This window comes from Crocodylus siamensis, chromosome 9 (assembly GCF_052110815.1).
Source record: "Crocodylus siamensis isolate JL-2025a chromosome 9, ASM5211081v1, whole genome shotgun sequence".
Classification (NCBI taxonomy): domain Eukaryota; kingdom Metazoa; phylum Chordata; order Crocodylia; family Crocodylidae; genus Crocodylus; species Crocodylus siamensis.
This window is the reverse complement of record NC_143403.1, coordinates 2,610,454-2,630,962: the sequence shown is the minus strand read 5'-3', so window position 1 is coordinate 2,630,962 and position 20,509 is coordinate 2,610,454. Positions and strand designations below refer to the sequence as shown.

Below are 20,509 nucleotides of genomic sequence, written 5' to 3'. Positions count from 1 at the left end.
CTCTTTCACAACAATGGATAGATATATAAATCATACTAGGAACTGGAGGCCTCATGCTATTCCCATTTAATTTGTCACTTCCGCATTTTGGAGAAACGACTTAGTTCTTGGACTCATCTGATGTTCCCAGTCATTGCGCTGTCTTGTGATTTGGTCTCTCCTGAGTGAAGGCTGCTACATGGAGTATCAGACTGCCAGCTGGTGGTAACTGCTTTCCACCACCAGCAGCACTGGCCTGGATTAGAAAAAGCAAACTTCTGATAGGAGACCTCTGTCTCTTTGAATTCTCTGGGCCTTCCAGTCTCTGCATTTTTAAAACATGTTCCTTGATGAATTACTCCTGAACACCTTCTGCCTTGCCTCTTATAATTGCTGTATTTACCTTTTTGGTTACAAGCAAAGATCTAATATTTGAATATTTGTATTGAGCCTGCTAGAAAACGGCACAATGCAGACGATCGTTATGCCACTGAAAGACTTCCTTAAAGGAATTCTAAATACAGTGTTACTATGGAGAGTGGGTGGTGGGTTAGACATAGTAAGGTTTGTTCTCTAAATTTGACCTGATTAAAACTCTTAATCTAAACCTTCAAATGCATCTAATTCTTGGCTTTTCCTTTCCTAGTTCAGGGTACAGCAGAAGAATTAATGCCAGCATGCAGCTCTCTTACCAAAGTTCATTACAGGCTATGTTCCTGATTGTCTAAGGAGCCTGAACCATTTATTTGACTAGACTGTTTTGATACTGAGCGCTTTTGAAAATTGGTCAGTGTGTGTAGCAAGTTCATCCACTCACTTCTGAAATACCTTTGCCACCTTCCAGGAAGGGCACAGCATCTGTCTTGTGTCTTGAACACTAGCCAGCAGTTTGACAGGGATCTTTTTTTAATGCTAGCTTCTCCAGTTGGAACTAGGAGGGAGCCGTATATAAGGAGGTCTTCTATCCAAGTATTTATCCAGCCTGACCCTTCCTAGGCAGAGGGGGTTACATTCTGATACTGAGTTGTGTGTCTACTTGTACAAAAAAGGAATGCTTTTTTTTTTTTTTAATGGAATAAGCAGATAACTGTTGATGTTTCTAAACGTCTTTCCTTCTGTGGAGTGTGCTGAGACCCTGTGCATTCTCTTTTCTGAGATGGTAGGACAGGCTGTGATCATCTCTACTCAGAAAAGATAACTCAAGAGCACCACATGTTTAATGAGACTTTCTCATTCCCAGAATTGTTGCATGTAACAAATGGCTTTTTTTTGTTTGCCTTTTGCAGATTAGCAGGTACTGATGGATGTTTCCAACTGCCCTGAGCAAAACCCCTGCTCTCCGGAGGAGGAGAACCGGCAGCTTTCCGATGATGAGATCCTGAAGGAGAGTGGCTCAGATCGAGATCTCGATGGAGAGGGTGGACAAGGCAGCATCTTGGAGGATGAAGAAGAGGAGGTTGCGGCCAGGGCACTGAGTCACGGCAAAGAGAACCACTCGGATGAGGAGGATCGTTTAAGCGAAACCAAGTCTCAGGACTCTGACAATAATGAGCAGAGGAGGGAGCTAAAGAACTCCCCCTGTCGCAAGGGGGAGGAGGAAGACGGGACAAATGACCTTGGAGACGAAGCGTCCTCTGTCACTCGGGAACTGGATGAACACGAACTGGACTATGATGAGGAGGTTCCCGAAGAGCCAAGTGCTGCTGCCGCAGAAGAAGATGCAGAAAAGGCTGGGGCCGAAGAGGAAGAGGAGGAAGAGAAGGGGGATGATGCCCCTGAGGACGAGAAGAAATCCAGCACCAAAAGTGACGATGAAAAGGATGGTCAGGATCCTGTCAAGGAGAAGAAGAAAGAGGAAGACGATGGAGAGATTGATGATGGAGAGATTGATGTAAGTGCGAGGCTGCTCTTGACACGGCAGCCTGGGCATTGCTTGGGGAAATCCTTTGGCCTGCTTTATTGGGATTGCCTTGTTTGAGTTTTTGACATACCTCTTTTTAACATGAGTAGCTGCAGTCAGAGCGAGCACATGGCCTAACTCAAGCATAGGCAATGTTTTTTGCCCAAAGTGCCGAAAAAACCACAATGTGTACCTTGGAAGGTGCAGGAGCACCAAAGTGCTGGAGCCGAGAGCAGCTGTTTGGAGCCTCCCAGCTGCAGCCCACCCATGGAGCCCTGTCTGCATGCAGCAGGGCTTGTGGCCTCCTAGCCACCTGCTGGGAGCAGCCTGGGCTCTGTGGCTGGCAGCAGCTGCTTAGAGCCCAGGCTGGCAGTGGTGGGCTGAGCAAAATGGCCTCGCATGCCATGCTTGGCACATGTGCCAGGGGTTGCTGACCCCTGGCCTAACTGATGACATCAGTCTACTCTGTGAACACGAACTTGGCTTGTCCCTCTTGCCATCCACCCCTTCAAGCTCAGATTATCTCCCAGAAGGCAGCTGAGAGCATCTCTGCCAGGGAGCTTGCTTTGTTCTGTGTTACAGTTTCAACTGCTTAGGTGCCAGATGCTTCATAGTTTGGAAAATCTGCCGGCTGCAAGGCCTGGAAAACAGAGCCTGCTGCTATGGCTATGTCAGCAGAGCCCCCGAGCAATGATGCTGATCAAGGGCACAGGGTCTCCAGAGCTTCAGGGCACTGCTTCTGCCCTGGCTCCCAAAGGATGCTTGTTGGCACCACATTAATTAGCCAGGTGCTCGCATCTGTCACATCAGGTATAATGTTATTAACCTCCCAGGCTGTGACAGTTCCTATAGGATGAATGCCAGGCATACACGGGAAATCCAAAGGTTTTAAACTATGTTATTGTATTGCTGTTGGCACTGTGAATAGCACCTTAGAGCCGGAGTCAGGGAGCTGGATAGACTTGATGGTGCTGGGCTTTCTACAAGCAATGTGGGGGGTGAGGAAGGGCAGAGACACAATCCCTGTGGCTGCAGATTTTTAGAGTTTAAAACAAAATAATTCCTGCTCAGGCAGGGACAAGATGATGATGTCCTCAGGAGCATTTAAGGTCTACATTTTTAATCTGCACACATTTTTAGGTTTTAGGAACAAGTTAGCAGCAAGGCTTATTTTAAATGTGTATGCCCTCTGTTGGCATCTCAGAAATGAACCCTTACTCAGGAGAGCTTGCCTTGTATTGGATTTCAGCAGGAATATAGTAGAATCAGTTGTTAACCCACCTCTCCGCAGACCCGCTGTTTATTTCCAGCTGGCCCATGGATTCCCCTTTCTAGTTGCTAACTTGATACAAAGGCATAAAACATTTTCCCAACACAACTTTTTCCATCTAAGCAATTGCAGTTGTTGCCGCAGGGATGTTCTTCTCCCTATTGGGAGGGAATGGATCCACCAGATGATCTCTCTGTTGCCATGTGGTCCACCGTGAAAATGTTTGTGCCTCCTGGGGAAGAAAGCTGAGGCAGATAAGGGGGCAATGCTACATAGCCTTGGAAGTTGAAGAGCTTCTTGAGGGTGCAAGTGCCTTGTGCCCCTGCAGCACTTGCCACCATCAGTTCGCTCTATTTAAGCTCCCTTTGACCTTCCAAACCTGCCACAATCAAGTGGGCAAGAGCTTTCTTAGTAAGGATTTCCCCTGGGAGAATACAGACAAATGCCTGTCCTCTGAAGCTATGTGTAGTTGGTTCTGTGCACGTGTATTTAATTTCATAGATTATATTCTGATGTCTGGTCCTCTGCTATGACGGCTCATGAAGGCAGTCCCAGAGAGCTCTCGCATGCTCAGTCTTCCACAGGAGATTTCCGAGTGCATTGTGCTGGGCTGTAGCTCTCAGTTTACATCCAGTCGCTTATATGCAATGATCAACACCCCACCCTTACCTTTGTATTTAACTGCTGCCACTGGGACTTCCCAAAGCAGTAGATACAGCTTCCTTGCTGAAAGCTGTTCATGAGATTCTGTCATCTGTATGCTGTAAAAAGGCAGTTTTTAGTGGTTATTACAACGCGCATTATCCTTCAGACCTTAATGTGGAGATCCAATACAGATGCTGTGCATCTCCCCATCAGTCATGCTTTCAGACCTTGTCTGTGTCCACAAGTTGTGTTTGGTTTTTTTTTTTAAAAAAAGGAGGAGGTAGTGTTTTTAGATTGATAGAGTAATGGAAGGTAAATTGGTATGACGTATGAGTACCCACTCGGGGGTTTGTCTCGGTTAACTAAAGCATACATTAATTAAAAAGCTGCAACTTAAATCTGAAGCCTTATCTGTGTTATTGTACCAAGCTGCACTTACTGCATCCAGCGCCCACTGTCCTCCATAAATTATAGAGCTGATACCCTCCTTGCACACAGTTGTAGTACCACAGCTTCAAACTTAATTTCCGTGACGTCTTGTCCAGGATCCATTCTCAATGCCTTTGATATTCACTTGTTTTGAATATATTGTGGGTATGGTTTGAGGAAAGGTGTGTGGGGCGGGGGGGTTGTCATGGTGACCTGACTGTCTTAAGCATCTTTTTCTTCCTTTCTCAGGATGATGATCTGGAGGAAGGTGAAGTTAAAGATCCCAATGATAGGAAAGTGAGACCACGTCCCACCTGCCGGTTCTTTATGAAAGGTAACAATATACTGCGTCCCTGGGAGTAGACCAGGCACTCTGTAACTCCTCTTGGTCAGTGTACAGCTGCAAGACTGCAGGTCATATGATGCTCAGTGTCCCAGACATCCCTCAGTATCGTCTTTCTTTTCCTGGGTGGATTCACAAACTGCCAGCATGCAAAATGCATACAAACTGCTCTGCCTTAGCTGTGGCATGCCTCGCTTGCAGCAAATGAAAAGAAAACTGCTGGTGTTTTCTGGCAGGTTGAAAGAAGAACCTCAAGCTGTCAATTCCGATAATCAAATATTGCTTAAGCTGCTGTTAAAATGCTATACCATACTAATTTGGGAATGGAAAACCACTCCTTAGGCTACGTCTCATCGGCACCCAGCCAGAAGAGAATTGTTCCCTCCAGTCCAGTATCCTAAGGGCTGCTTTTAAATCCCAAACAATAGGGTTCAATTTCTTCCCTTGAGAGACCTTTATTGAAAGACCTCTTACGGAGGCTAAGTCTGGAATTGATGAGTTTCCCTGAAAATAGTAACTGGACATGTCATGTTCCTTTCTTCTCGGCATGGCTGCTTCGACAGACATTTTCTGGTGTGCATCTGTTGATATGAGTCTGCCTTGGCTGTGTAGAGGTCCAGTTGATATGAATGGAAAGCCACAAATTCCAGAGCAGCCCAAAGGTAGCTTGACATCAGGTCTGATTGGGTGAGGAATGACACTCTGTATAGTGTAGGCCCCTGGGATTGGCAGCTGGCTGGAAAAATCCTCTGATTTAGGGATGCTGTTCTGGGTAGAGACTCAGAAATGGAGACCTATTTAAAGCAGATAATAGTGTAACCTTCATTAAACAGATTTAGGGTCTTTTGGCTTTGCATTAAAAAGAATTGTGCCTTCCCCCTCTTCTTGATTTCTCTTAACTTTTGATTTCAAATAATCCTAGAGATGATCTGAACAAAATTTAACACTGTATTAACACATTCCTATTGTAAAACCTGAAGGGGAATATTAAAAGAGTTTCCCCTGCTACCCTCCCCCCTTTTTTTAATGTAAAGATTAGGCTTCAAGTACATTAAAAAAAGGACCTGATTCAGTTTTAATTTGCTGTTGCTATTAACCATATAGCTAAAGAGAGAGATGATCAGAAGCCATTGGGTCACTGCTCAGTTAGTAAAAACTACACAGGGAATTGGGATGGGGTTTTCCAAAGAGACGAGCATTTGGCCTAGCTCACCTCTTTTCCTGGAAGGTTTCCTGTGTCTAATTGTTCTTCACATGCCCCTTGGCATGAATCCGGTAGTGACGTGGATGGGTGGGACTTACGCCTTTCTTTGAATGTGATGCGTGTTTTCTTCAGCAAGCACAGTTTCTTCCTTCGTTCTTCGTAATGTTTAATGTGTCTTTCCTCCCACGCTTCATGGAATTATTTTGATCACTTACCTTGTGCCCGTGTGTCAAAGTTCAGCCTGCATCATGCCGAGCTGTTTTGCCACAGGTACATTCCTTGGATTTCAGCTTCCACTGGGTGCAGGAGGCTCCTGCTTTCTTTCCACCTTGCGAGAGATCTGTAGAAGCAGGTTGGTTGCTGGCTGACATTGCTGGGATATAGCTGGGTTGTTGCTTAGAAATAGGTTTGAAAATAGTGTCTCATAACCACCCTGGTTCACTTTGGATGTGGCTGCTTCTGTGAAATAGTGCAAATGGTATGATTAGCAGCTGTCCTGGCATGCACACAAAGGTTTCTTAATTGCCAGGAGTAACTGCTGCACTTGGCATATTTAAATCAGAAACAGGAAGCATCTCCCTCGATTCTTTTTATTAACAGTTCCAGTGGTCAGCTGTCAAATATCTTACTGGAAGTATTTGCATAATATTTTTTCTTGGTGACTGGTCTGTTTTTTAAGAGTTCTGTAAGGAGATCTGTTAACACTTTTGGTATTCACGCAAGTCCTGAATAACTGGTTAAATTACACAGAGAACAGGGAGTACAGAAGCTTGCTGTTGCCACGGTGCTCTGAAAGGTGGAGAGGCATTCTGGCTCCTGGGCTGTCTCTCCTCACACAGAATAGATGCATGTGGGTAGTGGCGATATAACTTTGCTCCAAATGTTGCCCTCCTAGGCTGCGTCCAGACGTATGTGGACATTTGGTTCCCTGGGGACAACTAGCAGTGGTGGCACACCACTAGCTGTCCCTGAGGAACACCTGTGCCACACATGTTCTGGTGTGCAGTAGGTTTCCCCGGGTGGGGTAGGAAAGGCTGGGGCCAGTACTGGGCTGGCCCCAGCAGCCTTACCTGGGGTGCTGGGGGCCTCATGGGGCTGCAGCGGTGGCAGAGTAGAGTGCAGCTCCAGCTGGCCAGGCTCAAGCTTTACACAGCTCATGCAGCCGTTGTGTGCATTGGTCCACTTTTTTTTCTTGCGGGTTTTTTTCATAGATTTCCTAGACATCAGGGCTGGAAGGGACCTCGGGAGATCATCGAGTCCAGCCCCCTGCCCAAAGGGCAGGAAGTCAGCTGGGGTCATAGGATCCCAGCAAGATAAGCATCCAATTTACTCTTGAAGGTGTTCAATGTAGGTGCTTGAACCACCTCTGCTGGCAGACTGTTCCAGCCCTTGGGAGCTTGGACAGTAAAGAAATTCTTCCTTTATGTCCAGCCTGAAACGGTCTTGCAGGAGTTTATGACCGTTCGACCTAGTCATCCCTTGGGGCGCTCTGGTGAACAAATGTTCCCCCAGGTCCTGGTGACCCCTGGATATCCCTTGCAGCACAGAAAACAGCTGAACATGCAGTATGTGGCACCACAGGTGCATCTGTGGTGCCATGCGCTCATCTGGAGGCAACTCTAAAGTCTCACCCCTGCCTTGGAGGGATCAATTGTAGGGATGAGTGAAATTTAATTTTCGGTGGCCTAATCACTTTCAGTGTTTGCATCAGGGAATGGTAGGCTTGAGTCTCCATAGGGTTTCTACCAGGTCTTTGCATCACAGCATCTGACTTCATGCCAGCTGCCACAGGGAAAGACATGTATTGTCACCTGCTGACCTGGGCTAAATCCAGAGGCACAAACTAGCTTTGTGTCCTGTTATAAACACCTGAGTTCCCACCCCCTACTGGCAAGGTATGACTGTTTCAACTAACAAACTGTAATGGCCTGAGCATTGTCATCTTCCTCTTCTTCCCGCCCCCCTCACCCACCCAAAAAGGTCTCCCCTCCTGTCACTTTCTGACAAGTGCACAGAACTGATTGAATAAAGGAACCCCAATTTATATGCACCACAGCGCTACGTATTTGATTTGAATTGCTGCTTCTACACTTCTTTTCAGGTCTTGTCATTTGGATCTATCACAGAGTTCCAGCTCCAAGTTTTTTGTATGAAACAGAGATGCAGAACTCACTGGATAGTTTTTCGCGTATAAATCTCTTATAACCTGCCAAAACAAGATTCTTCCCTTTCATTTTATCTAGTGTTGCAGTTGAATTCTTTCCTAAAGGGAGTTAGAGAGAGAGAAAAGGTCTTGCAGTGTTATCCCCTGGGACTTTGGATAGCCCTGCAGCTGCAGTAGATGCTGTCATCTTGAGGTGTTCAACTATTCTGTGTGGGAGCCTTTAACTGGACTTTGTTTTCACTACAGGTCACTGCACTTGGGGAATGAACTGTAGGTTTATCCATCCTGGTGTGAATGACAAAGGGAACTACTCCTTGATCTCCAAACCAGACCCCTTCTCCCCCAACGGCGCACCTCCCATCGGCCCTCACCCACTGATGCCAGCCAACCCTTGGGTATGAATGCAGCAGTTTACACATTCGGAGAGGCTGCTCTTTTTTGCTTGAATTGATCTGCACCTGTTCTACAGGGGCTGAAGGGTTTACTAAGTTGGCCTGTAGTATAGCAAAATCAAACAGGCCTGCGGGATAGGTTCATTTTAAGAAGGCGGTTTATATGTTGTGAAACCACCAATAAATGGCCATAACTTCGCAAGTCTACCCTGGATTTAGGGTGTTCACAGAGTTCTGTGGGACAGCCTGTGCTAATGTTTGCAGATGTCTCATATTCCAACTTGTTCTTTTCTTCTAACAGGGTGGGCCAGTAGCAGATGAAATTTTACCTCCACCCCCTCCAGACCCTCCAACAGAAAGTGCCTGGGAAAGAGGGCTCCGGCATGCTAAAGAGGTATAACTGCTCCTTCTGCAATACGTGGTCTGTCTCTCAAGCCAGCAGGTCTGTTTCCTCGGTGGCGAAACAATGGCTGATGTATTCGGAGCCACTGAGAAGGACTTTCTTTCTGGTTGCTGTATTCTCTCACCTCTTTGGAGATGGTGTAAAGAAGGATGAGGGCATAGTGCCTCATTTGGGTCTGTTTTAGTTTTGAAATGTACAAGATTTTTCCTGTTGATGAAAGCCAGGAACATCTTTTTTTACATTTTTTTAGCATTGTTTTTTTGGGAAGCCCTTTACCCCAACTGTCCTCTTTATATTGTACCCCACATCACTCTTCTGACCATGAAGAGCTGGCGTCCAGCACATTTTTTTTTTCCTTATCAACATTAGCTAGAAGAGAGAACTCATGCACAGTTCCAGCCTTACCAAAGTCAACCCCCACTTCAACTATTTGCCTGTTTCTAAGCAGGTCCAGTGAGTTTTTGTGCCCGCCTTCCCCTTGCGTAAGCCCCCCCTGTGGTACTTGCATCATAAAGCTCACAGTGTTCATCTACAGAGGCATTGGTTTAAGTTTCCAAGAGCTTTTCAGTGATCACACCAGTCTCCCTGTCTGATCCATCATTTGAGCTCACAAAATAATAAAGTGTACATATTCTGGTCCTGGAAAACATCGACATCCTGCATCTTTAGGGGACTGAGCAGCAGAGGGAGGGTTACTTTTGAGCAGGTCCTTTCTGAGTGGGGTGGTGCTGTCAGCATGCTAACACTTGTTCTCTGTGCCCTGATGTTCATCCTTCAGCCTGCTTTTATACTTTGCATTGTGGCAGGTGTTAAAAAAGGCAACTATGAGAAAAGAACAGGAGCCAGATTTTGAGGAGAAGCGGTTTACAGTGACCATTGGAGAGGATGAGCGGGAATTTGACAAGGAGAATGAATTTTTCCGGGACTGGAACTATCGCATCACAAGAGATGTCCGAGATCCAGCGTAAGAGCCCGCTTTGTGCTTGCCATCTTTCTTTTTGGAGTGGAGGGGTGGGAAATAACCTCAGCCTGTGTTCTTGATCAAATCCAAACACATTGGTGCTATGGCCAGGTCTGACTTTCTCCTTCAAGCTCTGCAGTACATACAGCTCTGAGAATCACACTAGCTTGTGTGACAGCAGCTGAAACACCACAGGCAAAAAACCTGGCTCCACTGTTCCTTTTGAGACGCCTCTGAGTAGTTCCAGGTTAACACCAGTTTTTCCTTCAAGTGTTTTAGCCCTGTTCCTTGGGCTGTACCCACACTTACCTGGTCTGGCAGCACAGAGAAGGTGTCAGCTCCTAGTATCTGCATGCCTGTATGCTTTTGGTGGCTGTGCTCCAGTAGCTGTACCACCAGCAGGGAAAATGTACTGGCTGTGGGGTGACAGTAGAAACCATGTCCACACAAGAGGTGGAGTTGTTCTGCCATGGGGAGTTCTGTTGCCACAGATAGGCTTTGGGTGTGGACCACACTCTGTGGTGCTGGTCCTAGATAAAGCACTTGTTAGGACTTTAGCCAAGAGGCTTAACCTATTCACAATTGAGACTCCCTGTAGGGGTAGGTCTCCATACAAAGGGAAGTAGCTGAAGCCTGAGGCTCGAAGCGTGCAGTAAAGTCAGCAGGAGTGATGGAGACCTCGATCTGATTCCGCTTGGGTGACTGGAAGCAGTCACTTTCGGGAGGATTTTTAGTAGCTATAAAAACGAGTAATGTAATTATATATAAAAAAAAAAAAAAGTCCTTGCGTTCTGTAGGAGCTGATGGGTGAGCCTCCTGTTTCTCCACCTCCCCACACCCCTACCATGCATATATGCATGCCATGGAAAGATTCCTCCACGCTATAGGGCAGTGAATTTTCGAGCCTTGGTTCCAGCTATTTTGAATGTCCCTTGTCTGAGTTGGGAAAGAAATGGAAACTGAAGAGAGGCAAGCTAAACTTGGCTCCCTAAGCTTAGATTGGCTCAGGACTCAAACTGAACACCCTTTCCTCCATTTTACCAGGGAAGAAGTCCTGCAACTAATTCTGTAGATTTCTGCTTATAGAGTAAAAGCTAACACTGGTCACTCTGGGCCTTGCTCTCATCCTCCTCTGAAAAATCTTACCAATGTACCTTTTTGCTTTCTCGCTAATATTTTGCAGGTTGACTGTACCTCATGTGTAACAGTGTGTCATGTATTCAAGGTCTGGGTTGAGAGTTTCGCTGTTAACACAATATAAATCTCCTGTCCTAAATAAGTATTTGGGTGACTTATTTTTCTATATTGCTATAGTGCCCAGAAGCTCTGCTTGAGGTCAGAGCTCTGTTTTGTGGGTGCTGAGCTCTCCTTGCATAGCACATGCTTAACTTCTGGAACCCAGCCAAAGTACTAAAAGCTAAAATGAGTCAAGTGTTTAAAAAGGGGACCATCAAAGTCCTCAGAAAGAATGCTATGGGAAATAACATGCACATTCATAGTCAAGCCATTCATTTTTAAAGTTGAAAAACATCTGATTTTTTTTTTTCACCTTTATATTCATTGTACGAGATGAGGTGGCATCTCGTGGCAAATATTAACCATTGGTGTTTCAGATAATGATATTGCTTGTCTTGTGACAGATGGAGATGACAAAATAGTTCATAAATCCCTCTTTCTTTTTTGAAAAACTATAGGGAGGCGGACATCAAAGAAAACGTTAATTATGGGTAAGCAGGTCTTTGCTTTCAGTACTGTACCAGCTGTAAGAAAATACCCTGTTTTCTTCCATTGTACTTAAAACTTCCTTGGCTACAGATGGTTGTCCCAGTAATGGATGGTGTGCACGTTTTAGATTGGATTCCACTACGTTTGGAAAATAGGTTTTTAAATTAAGTTAGCCTCTTCCTTAAATACACTTAGAAGGCACAGCAGTTGTGCCTGTTTTCACAAATGAAATTATACAGACAGACAAATGGGTATTACAGAAAGGGACGAGGGAGTTTGGGGTTGAGGGTGGAATGAAAAGTAAGAACTTCTGTCTTGCAGTAGTTTGCAGTTTTGAACACCCAGAGTCACTGAACCCATTCCTGCTAATGGTCTAAGACCTAGAATTGCATTTGTCACCTGGCATGGTCCTGATAACTTATGCCTCTATTAAATCATTAGTATCTAGGAATCACCTTTGTCCTTTTACTATTGCCTTGAATATCACGTCAAGCAGAAAAGTGGAAATCTTAAGCCACATAAAAGTACTGAAATCCATGTGCTGTCGTAGCTTCCAGTACAACAGTTGAATTTCACGCTTCCCTAGATTTCTTGTAACGTCTGTTTTTAAATGGGAACACTCTTATTCTTCCTACCTCCATGTGAGATACTGAAGAAAGGAGCCTTTGATTTCCAATCTTGGCTCTGCCAGTAGCTCCTTCTGTGGCCTTGGAAGTTACTGGAGCTCCATACCCTTTTCCTTGTCTGTGTAAAGTGGTTATTATGCGCCCCGCCCCCCATCCCATCTGGTTGGCAGGGATTAGTTGTTGTTGGGCACATGCTGAAAAATTGCATTAAGTAGTGTTAGTAAAAACCTTCTCACAGGGAAGGTTTTGGAGGCTTTTGGACTCATACCCCAAAAGATCATCCTCTTGCACACCTCCACAGTTATGCATGTATGCAGTGTATGTGAATGTGTTCACAGTGGAAAATGATACTTTTTCAGTTGGAAAATCCAAACTGCATGTTCCAGTATCTGCATTATGACCTCAAACATTTAGGAAAGTGATGTCAGGGACTGCATTTTTATCCCCTAGTAGAAAACTGCAAAAATGCCTGTTCATTCCCAAGTGCTATGCGCTCAGCCCGCTGACACAACAGTAGAAGATTAAGACCTATTCTCCTTCTAATGTCTATATGGTCCTTGATAGGCGCCACATGCATGCACTGAGGAGAAACTGCACAAAAGTCCAAATAGATGGGCCAGAAATTTTTTCTAGATTTCTCCAGATTTACCCCAGTTGAATAGATTACTTTTGGCCTGTGGCGTTCCTTTGTGTCCTCTTCATCAGAACTGCAGCTTTTGTGCCTGTTCTAAAGTTTTCATTTTATTGTAATGTTTGAAAGGAAGACTTCTGTGCCCCTGCCAAGATGCAGAGCGAATAAGCCATTTTAGGCAGGGAGTACTCTTGAACAGGGTTTTCCCTCTTGGTATGTGAGCATGCACACCTGATCTAGACTGTGTAGCATCTTCATCGTAAGTGCAGCGTGCAGGTGAGATTTACCCATCTAACTTTCCTGTGCTTGTCATTGCAGGCTTGATCCCTATACAGATCCGTATTATGATTATGATATAGAACGGTTCTGGCGTGGTGGGCAATATGAGAACTTCAGGGTTCAGTATACAGACCCCGACCCATATCGTAACTACAGAGTAAGTAAGGTAATCCGCCTGTCTAAACTTTCCTCCTCTGGCTGATTTAGGAGTCCATTCAACTTCATTTCCAGTATGTTATATCAAAATCTGTTGATTTCTCTACCTCCCCCTCTTGTCTTGTATGCATCATGGTTTGGTTACCTCCAATTATTCAGTCTTGACTTTTTGAGCACTGGCAATGTACAGTGTGCCAGACAAGACGGTCATACAGGCCTGTCCTGATGAGTTGATGGTCTTTTTCTTCAGTAAAGCAAAACTCACTGCTGCACCCAGCAACAGGTATTAGCTGTCTTTTTTTTTTAAGACATTTGACTTGACATGCGTAGCGTTTTGGAGATTGAACCAAAGGAAGGTTTTAAATGAAGACCAGGCTATATGAGAGTGTTAGAGTTAGGCATCTCTGCCATCATGTATACTAGTGGACTTCACTGAGATAAATGGGTATTTGAGACTTACTGCACATTGTGCTTTGGAATTTCGTATGGTGTTTGATTCAGTGGGAAGAGGGAGAACAGTAGTCTCTAGAGAGAGCACCAGATGCAGTCTCCTCGGGTTGTATTATTGCACACAAGAGGGAAAGCTGAGTATTCTATTGAAAACGGTCCTTGACATGTGGAAAGGCAGTAAAGCTTTGTTGCAGCGTCTCAGAAAGACTAATTTTGCTGAACACTCAGATTTGCAGTGGCAGAAGAGACCCGTTAATTTGTTTACTGGTAGTTGTAAGACTCTTCAGAAGTGATGCTCAGACAGTGGCCTGTCTTTGCTGCTGCTTTTTATGGCACAGTATCAATTCTTGCAATTACTTGCAAAATTCATAGTTATAATATGACAGATTAGTAGTATGCTCAGAGGCTCTTTTCACAAACATTTCTGAACAGCCACGTACCTGGTGATGTTGGTTCTCAAGGGATAAAGGTTGAACCAGATTCAGCCTGGGTGCCTGTTGCCTTTGGTGAAGTTACAGTGGGGGTGAATCTAATGCTGCATGTTCTTACAGTTCTTTTTGCTGATCCTGAAACATGGTGCACAGGCTCCATTTCCCCCCTCTCAATGTCGCGTTGTAACTAGGGGAGCTGGGATAACGGTGTCTAATCCAAGACTTCAAAACCTTGTTTGGAGGCAATGCACTCGCAGAAGTGGTACAGAAATGTCATCCTGTCTCTTTCTTTTTTTGCAAGGAAAGAGAGCGAGAGCGGGAAAGGGAAAGAGAGAACAGACAGCGCGAGCGTGAGCGGGAACGGGAGCGCGAGCGGGAGAGGGAGCGACGGCAGCGGGAGCGAGAAAGGGAGCGCGAGCGGGAGCGCGACAAGGAGCGCCAGCGGAGGAAAGACGAGTGGGAACGTGAGAGGGAGCGCATCAAGAGGGACGAGAAAGACAGGCAGCATCGAGACCGCGACCGGGACCGGGACAGAGAGAGGGAGCGGGAGAAGGAGAAAGAAAAGTCCAAACCTCGGTCACCGCAGCTACCAAGGTATGTGCTTGGCTCTCCCTTATTGTGCCTTTCTACTTGTGGGGTATTAAGCAAAGAGCAGCCTGTAAGCAGGCAGGAAGCTATGCTTTTCTGGTTCATACTGCTCTTGAGGAGGAGCAGTGCAACTGCACTGATCACTGGGAATGTGCAGTTCAAATGAAGCTTGCTGGCCACTAAGTGGAGCTAAAACGCAACAAGTGTTTTGGGGGATTTTTGCAGCAGCTGGCTGTGAGTAGAGCAGACAGGTTAAGCTTCCTGTTGTAGGATTTTGCGTGTCTTTTACTTTGCCCCTGTGAGAGGTCTGGCCTGCTCCAGGCTGCAGAAACCAGCATGATGCTAATGTGTGCGTCTTGGGAATCCAGCTGTCTGAGTGCAGGACTCATAAGCAGGACACCTGAGTTGTAGCTCTGTGCCCAGTACTGACTTCTATGGATTTGGCAAGTCACTGTCGTGGCAAAATTCAAGGATGGACTAGGTATTTGTATAGTAAGCTAATGCTAAGAAGTGAGTGGGGCTTGGAGAGGCTATAGAGCCTCAAGCTTCAGGGCTTAAAGCAATTTTGACTATAAGTGAGGATGAGATTTAATGTAGGGCAGGTCATTCAGACTTGCTGACTGGCAGGCTCCTTTCACCTTCCTCCAAAAACTCCAGCACTGGTCACAGATAGGGACAGAATAGTGGACTAGGTAGAGCAAAGAGCTGATCTGGTCTGTGGTTCCCATGCCTCTGCTTCCCTGAGGGTCAGTTAGGCAATACATGCCCACAGTAACTTCCGAGTGCATTTGGATTAATTATAAACCCCTCTATATACTGAAGCTGAAAATGGCATTTGCAGCACATTGGAAATCCTGCTGTTGCACCATCTTTGTTTTGCCTGGAATTGGGGGTGGGAAATGTTGAGATGGCAAAGCTGCTTGCTGAATGCAGAGGTCAGAAGAAAAACCTTGGGATTTAGAAATGAGGAGGTATTAGTAGGAGATGGAATCTGGCCAAGCAGCATGGGGAAATAGGGGTCATGAAAAACTCAGAACTAAGTCATCTTTGAGATGTGGTAGTCTCTCTTGGTGGCTACTGGGTCACTCTAGTGCCTCTTGGCCATGGGAGGGAGAGGTGGGGGCAATGAGGAAGTACACTGCATCATAGAAACATGCTCTGGGACTGGTCCCATCATAGAGAAGAGGACTGGGAGAACTAGCATTCCCATGTACTTCAGGTGGGTGCAGGGATTAATGTTCATCAGACCTAGAATTTAACCCTTTGGCTTGGATTCCCCTGATCGGGACATTTTGATTTTTGATGAAAGCCTGTTTTCTAACAGGAAGACATTTCATTTGGGATCCTCCTCCCCACCCAAATGTATAAGAAGTGGTCCAGGGCTGTGCTAGCCTGGGCGTATTTGTCAAGTTGAATACTCTGTTCTAAGTAAGGGCTATTCATGCAGCTCTGTTATCTTAGTTGCGGCTAAGGTTCACATTCAGACCAACTTGATGACGACTGCTTCTTGATTCCTATCCTTGTTTGGTGGCTGAAGTGATGCAAGTTGATTTGCTTCTCTAAATATCACCAGCTGTGATGACTGATATCAGTCTGAAGACTGAGGCAGTAGATTGAATGGGGAAAGGAGACTGAGCTGCCTTGTCTCCCAGTTCTCTGAGATCACACATGCTCCATGGGTGCAGTTCAGCCCGTTCCCCTAAACAGGAGCGCAGTGATCTGAGAGCTGGATCTTGCATGTCTAAACCAAACTTCATACTTGGGGTCTGCCTGTGATAAGCACAGGGAGGGAAAATTCTTGTTTTTCATGGCCTTGCTTTTGCCTAATGGAAAACACTGCTCATCTGGACAGTTCCTCTGTTTGGCTGTTTTTTGGCTCGATATTCTGCTATTTCTAGAACTACTAGTTGAAAAGCCAGTATTTCAAATCCACTCCAGTCTTGGCTGGTACAAGAAGTAATTTGTGCAAGTTCAAGTGAAGGTGCTGTAGGAAGCCAGGAGCAGCTGCTCACTTTGGCTTTATTTTATAGGTGGCTTAAAAACATAAAAACTGTGCTGTTGGGGGTCAGGTGGGTTTTTATGCTACAGTGGAGTGATTGCTATTGTACATGACATGGAAGTTTTATAACAAAAAAGTGCTCTCAATGAGGCAGGTATCCACATTGTAGCTGTATTGGTCTAGAGGCAAAAGGAATTGGACCTCATGGTAGAGGTGATTGATTATCTTTATTAAACCAACTAGATTTCTGCAAAAACAAATTATTTGCAAGATTTTGGGCATAAGCACCCTTCAAGCATTGTAAAAGTAATGAAAATGAAGCAAGCACTCAAATGAAGTGCAGTCAAAGTGCCCAGCACTGCCTCTACAAGGGAGTGGAGTAAAAGATGCATTTAACAGTGTCCAGCTATTTGAGGATGTTTTTTGTTTCCAATGGAGACGATACTCCTGTTGAGGAAAATCTGATCTAAAAATAAGACCGATCCCCAGGTCCTGTTGTCAGAATCCCACTTAATCCATCCACATGCACTACACTACGTGGGGGGTGGGAATTGTCAGTAGTAAGATGCACCAAAGCAGAAAAAGTAAATGAAAAGCAATTCCTTTAAGTCCTGTTCGCCAGAAGGAGAAGCCCAGCTCTGAGAAGTAACAGGGCTAATTTTCCCTTGAGGGCAGCAGCCCGTCCCCCCCAATGCTTTCTCTTTCCTACAGCTGTCTCATTTAAGCAATGGCTTTGCTCTGCCTTTCCAGACCCAGCGTCCCTCCTAAATTGTCTCCACGCCAGGATGATTTGTACCGGCCGTTCAAGCTTCACCCGGCGTCACATAGTGACCCACCAGGGACTCGCCAACTCCCTGCCTTCTTATCTCTGAGTAACTTGGCACTATTTATAGCTAAGACTTCTATTTTAGTGCGTTAGCCTTCTAGAAATAAGCCTCTTGCTAATTCTGTTTAATGTGTAACCTCTTTTGAATTTGATTCATATTTACCAGGGAGAAGCCTGCAGGTTAGTGGAAGTCGTGCTGCCCTCTTGGAATCCATTTATAGCCTCATGTGCTTTCCCTAATTGTCAGATCCCAATGGCTGGCAATTCCAGCCTTTCTGTGGCTCTTGGCTCATGACATCCAGTACTTCCCTGCGTCACATGGCTGCATGATGCGAAGCGGTGGTGTTGTTCCAAGCGAGCACGCGCTTCCTTATGCAACCGGTGGCTGGGTAGCATTCCATGCACAGCCGCAGTACGTTGTACCATCAGTGTCTTCAGTTGGGATGTGAACAGCCATCCTTTTTAGCCTGTTTGAGACTGGCCCCTTTTGTGGACCCCTTAGAAGGCCTTTGAAAACTCAGACTTTCAGCAGTCATGCCAGGAGGTATTAAACAGTTGTTGAACTATTAAGGATCAGTGCTGCAGTTGTACCCAGGGCAGTTGTAGTTGCAAGTAAATAGCCTTCAGTGCATTAACGCAGGAGTCTCCTGCTCTCTCCCCCACCTCCAGAAGCCTACAAATAGGCTGTAACTGGGAGGTTGAAAGACAAGTTGAAGAAGCAAGGACATTATAAAATAATGGTTCAGTTCTGCTGGAACAGGAAATTGTAGATTGGTCCGAGGACTAGAAATCTGCTCAGAAGTGAAGGGGGACCTCCTTGCAACACTCTTCCACGCACATGATGCTGGCTGTAACTTTTCTTTTCCTTTCCAAGGAGAGGCTACTCGACAGGCTCCTCTAATATAGGCTTTAAAGGCGGATGGGTTCAAAAATATATTTACGCTCCCCTCTCCCATTTCCAGCTTGCATGAGGAATAGTCCTCCAAAACATTAGTGTGAGTGCAATGCTGGCACAGTCCCACCTTCTGCCTTAGGCAGTCCATGCACTGAGCACCAAACGAGTGAGGACCGGCTCTGGTGACCGGAGAGAGGGATAATTGCATTACTTGATCAGCATTCTCCATCTCGAAAGGAGGCCTGAGGCTGCCAGAGTGTTTGCTGGGTGCAGAACGCCAGCTTCATGCCCTCTTGGCCTTTGGACTGCTGTGTATCTCGCTGTTATGTAAAGCATTTGGTGGGGATCAGAGGGGTTCTGTGAAACTCATTCGACTCTGTGAAGGTTTCTCCAGTGCAGTCACTCCAGTGCAGTTCTGCCCATTTCTTGGATTACCTTTTATATTTGCCTTTCTACCAGCTAAGGCACAGGGCAGATGTTGCAGCAAGGGAAGTTTAGGTTAGATAGTAGGTGAACTGTCTCTCCAGGAGGGTAGTAAAACACTGGAACAGGCTACCCAGAGAGGTTAGGGACTCTCCATCCTTGGAGGTTTTTAAGACTTGGCTGGGATGATGTAGTTGGGGCTGGTCCTGCTCTGAGCAGGGGGTTAGACTAGATGTGACCTCCTGAGGTCCTTTCCAGCCCTGCCTGTCTGTGATTCTCTAAAATGCTCCACTCTTCTAACTGATCTGCATAGGTTCTCCATCCTGCTGCGGATCTCAGTGGGATTTAGAAACACAGCTGATCTGCTGAGCAATTCATTCCTTTGTTGCATTATCCTAGTGCCTGGGAGCTCTCCTCTTGTGAAACAGGACCCCTTCAGTGCTAAGTGCTTACAGGAACTGAACAGAAAGGCAGTCTCTGTCCCAAAGAGCTTGCTGTCAATGTGTTGGATACAAGACAACAGAGAAATGCTCTCGGGGAAGAGCAAGGCAGTACTTGTCAGCTATAGGCAGTGAGTGCTCCTTCCCCAAGGGATGAGTTGCCTGTTTGGAGAGGGTAGAGAGGTCTGTGATCCTTCATTGCTGAGGAAGCCTGTCCCTTTAGCTAGGGACCTTATCCCAGAGCTTTGGTTGATCTCTTGGATGTTCTGGGAGACCTTCCAAACTTGATTTGATGCACTATAGCAGTGGTTTTCAACCTTTTTTCATTTGCGGACTCCTAAAAAAAACTTTGAATGGAGATGCGGACCCCTTTGAATTATAAGTGTGGGTATTCACATACTTTTGACTGATCATAACCATCTTTTGTGGACCCCTTAAGCATAGTGTGCGGACCACAAGTCAAAAACCACTGGTCTGTGAGAGAGGCAGCTTCGGAGACCAGAAAGGACAGCCAGGAGGGCAGAGAATACATTTGATGAGCTCATGGTAGCCCACTTGGCTCAGAGATGGGTTCAAACACTCTTCTCCTTAATGGCTTTGTGCGAAGGTACCTTGCACAGCTGTCATCCAGGTGCGAGATGACAAAGGTGTGTGCAATCGAGACAAAGGTCAGCATCTGCCAGGAAAAGGGCAGTGAGACCAGGAGAAAGTATTAACTCAAGGGCTGCAAAAGATAAGGCAGGAAGTCAGAGGTTTGCTGGGGAAGGAGTGGACAGCATTGGCTGTTGTGGTGACTCCCTTAAAGAAAAGTAAGTTCACGTAGGGCCTTAAACTTCATAAATTCTGTTGTGACCGGTTAATAAAACGGGAACTATTGTACACCCTTATCCGACCGTGGCATGCAGTCAGCATGCACCTTGCAGCTAGGGAACGTTGTGAAGATCCAGATCCAATGAGGCAAATACAAGATTTATGCTTTCTTCAAGGAGGAAATTGTGTGATCCAGTTAACACAGTTTGGGGCTACTTGGGACACTAAAGGGAAGTGACTTTCATCAGGGTATTTTATTGGGCACGTTCTGGAACAGTGGAATTGCACATTTAAACCTTCCTGCAACATGTACCTGGTTACCTAGTGTCTGGAGAGCATGTGAACAAGGCTGATCCCGAAAGGGAGGGGCACCATCTAAACAGACCGTGATTCAGGAGCCAGAGATGTTGGCTGTTGCAAACTGGCAAAGCTGGTTTTTTTGTAAGAATTGCTAATTTTTTTTTCTAATGGTCTTTGATCACTGTTGGCTCTTCTAATTAGCTCCTGATAAAGCTTGATTAGCCACATCTGTTTAGCTGT

The 20,509-nt window shown here is 45.8% G+C and overlaps 1 protein-coding gene across 13 annotated transcripts in view; it reads left to right on the top strand.

Moving 5' to 3' along the window:
• Positions 1 to 20,509, top strand: part of ZC3H18 (zinc finger CCCH-type containing 18) — a 53,961-nt gene that overhangs the window by 9,267 nt on the left and 24,185 nt on the right. For 10 of the 13 annotated variants that reach the window (XM_090062302.1, XM_090062313.1, XM_090062312.1 and 7 more), the window contains exons 2-9: positions 1,266 to 1,870; positions 4,473 to 4,557; positions 8,181 to 8,329; positions 8,628 to 8,720; positions 9,536 to 9,693; positions 11,385 to 11,417; positions 12,991 to 13,117; positions 14,290 to 14,582. In XM_090062302.1, coding sequence (XP_089918428.1) covers positions 1,280 to 1,870; positions 4,473 to 4,557; positions 8,181 to 8,329; positions 8,628 to 8,720; positions 9,536 to 9,693; positions 11,385 to 11,417; positions 12,991 to 13,117; positions 14,290 to 14,582 — 1,529 coding nt within the window. In that variant the 5' untranslated portion in view covers positions 1,266 to 1,279. Of the gene's footprint in view, positions 1 to 1,265; positions 1,871 to 4,472; positions 4,558 to 8,180; positions 8,330 to 8,627; positions 8,721 to 9,535; positions 9,694 to 11,384; positions 11,418 to 12,990; positions 13,118 to 14,289; positions 14,583 to 20,509 lie in introns of those variants that run through there. The other 3 variants (XM_090062309.1, XM_090062307.1, XM_090062314.1) reach the window with 2 other exon arrangements.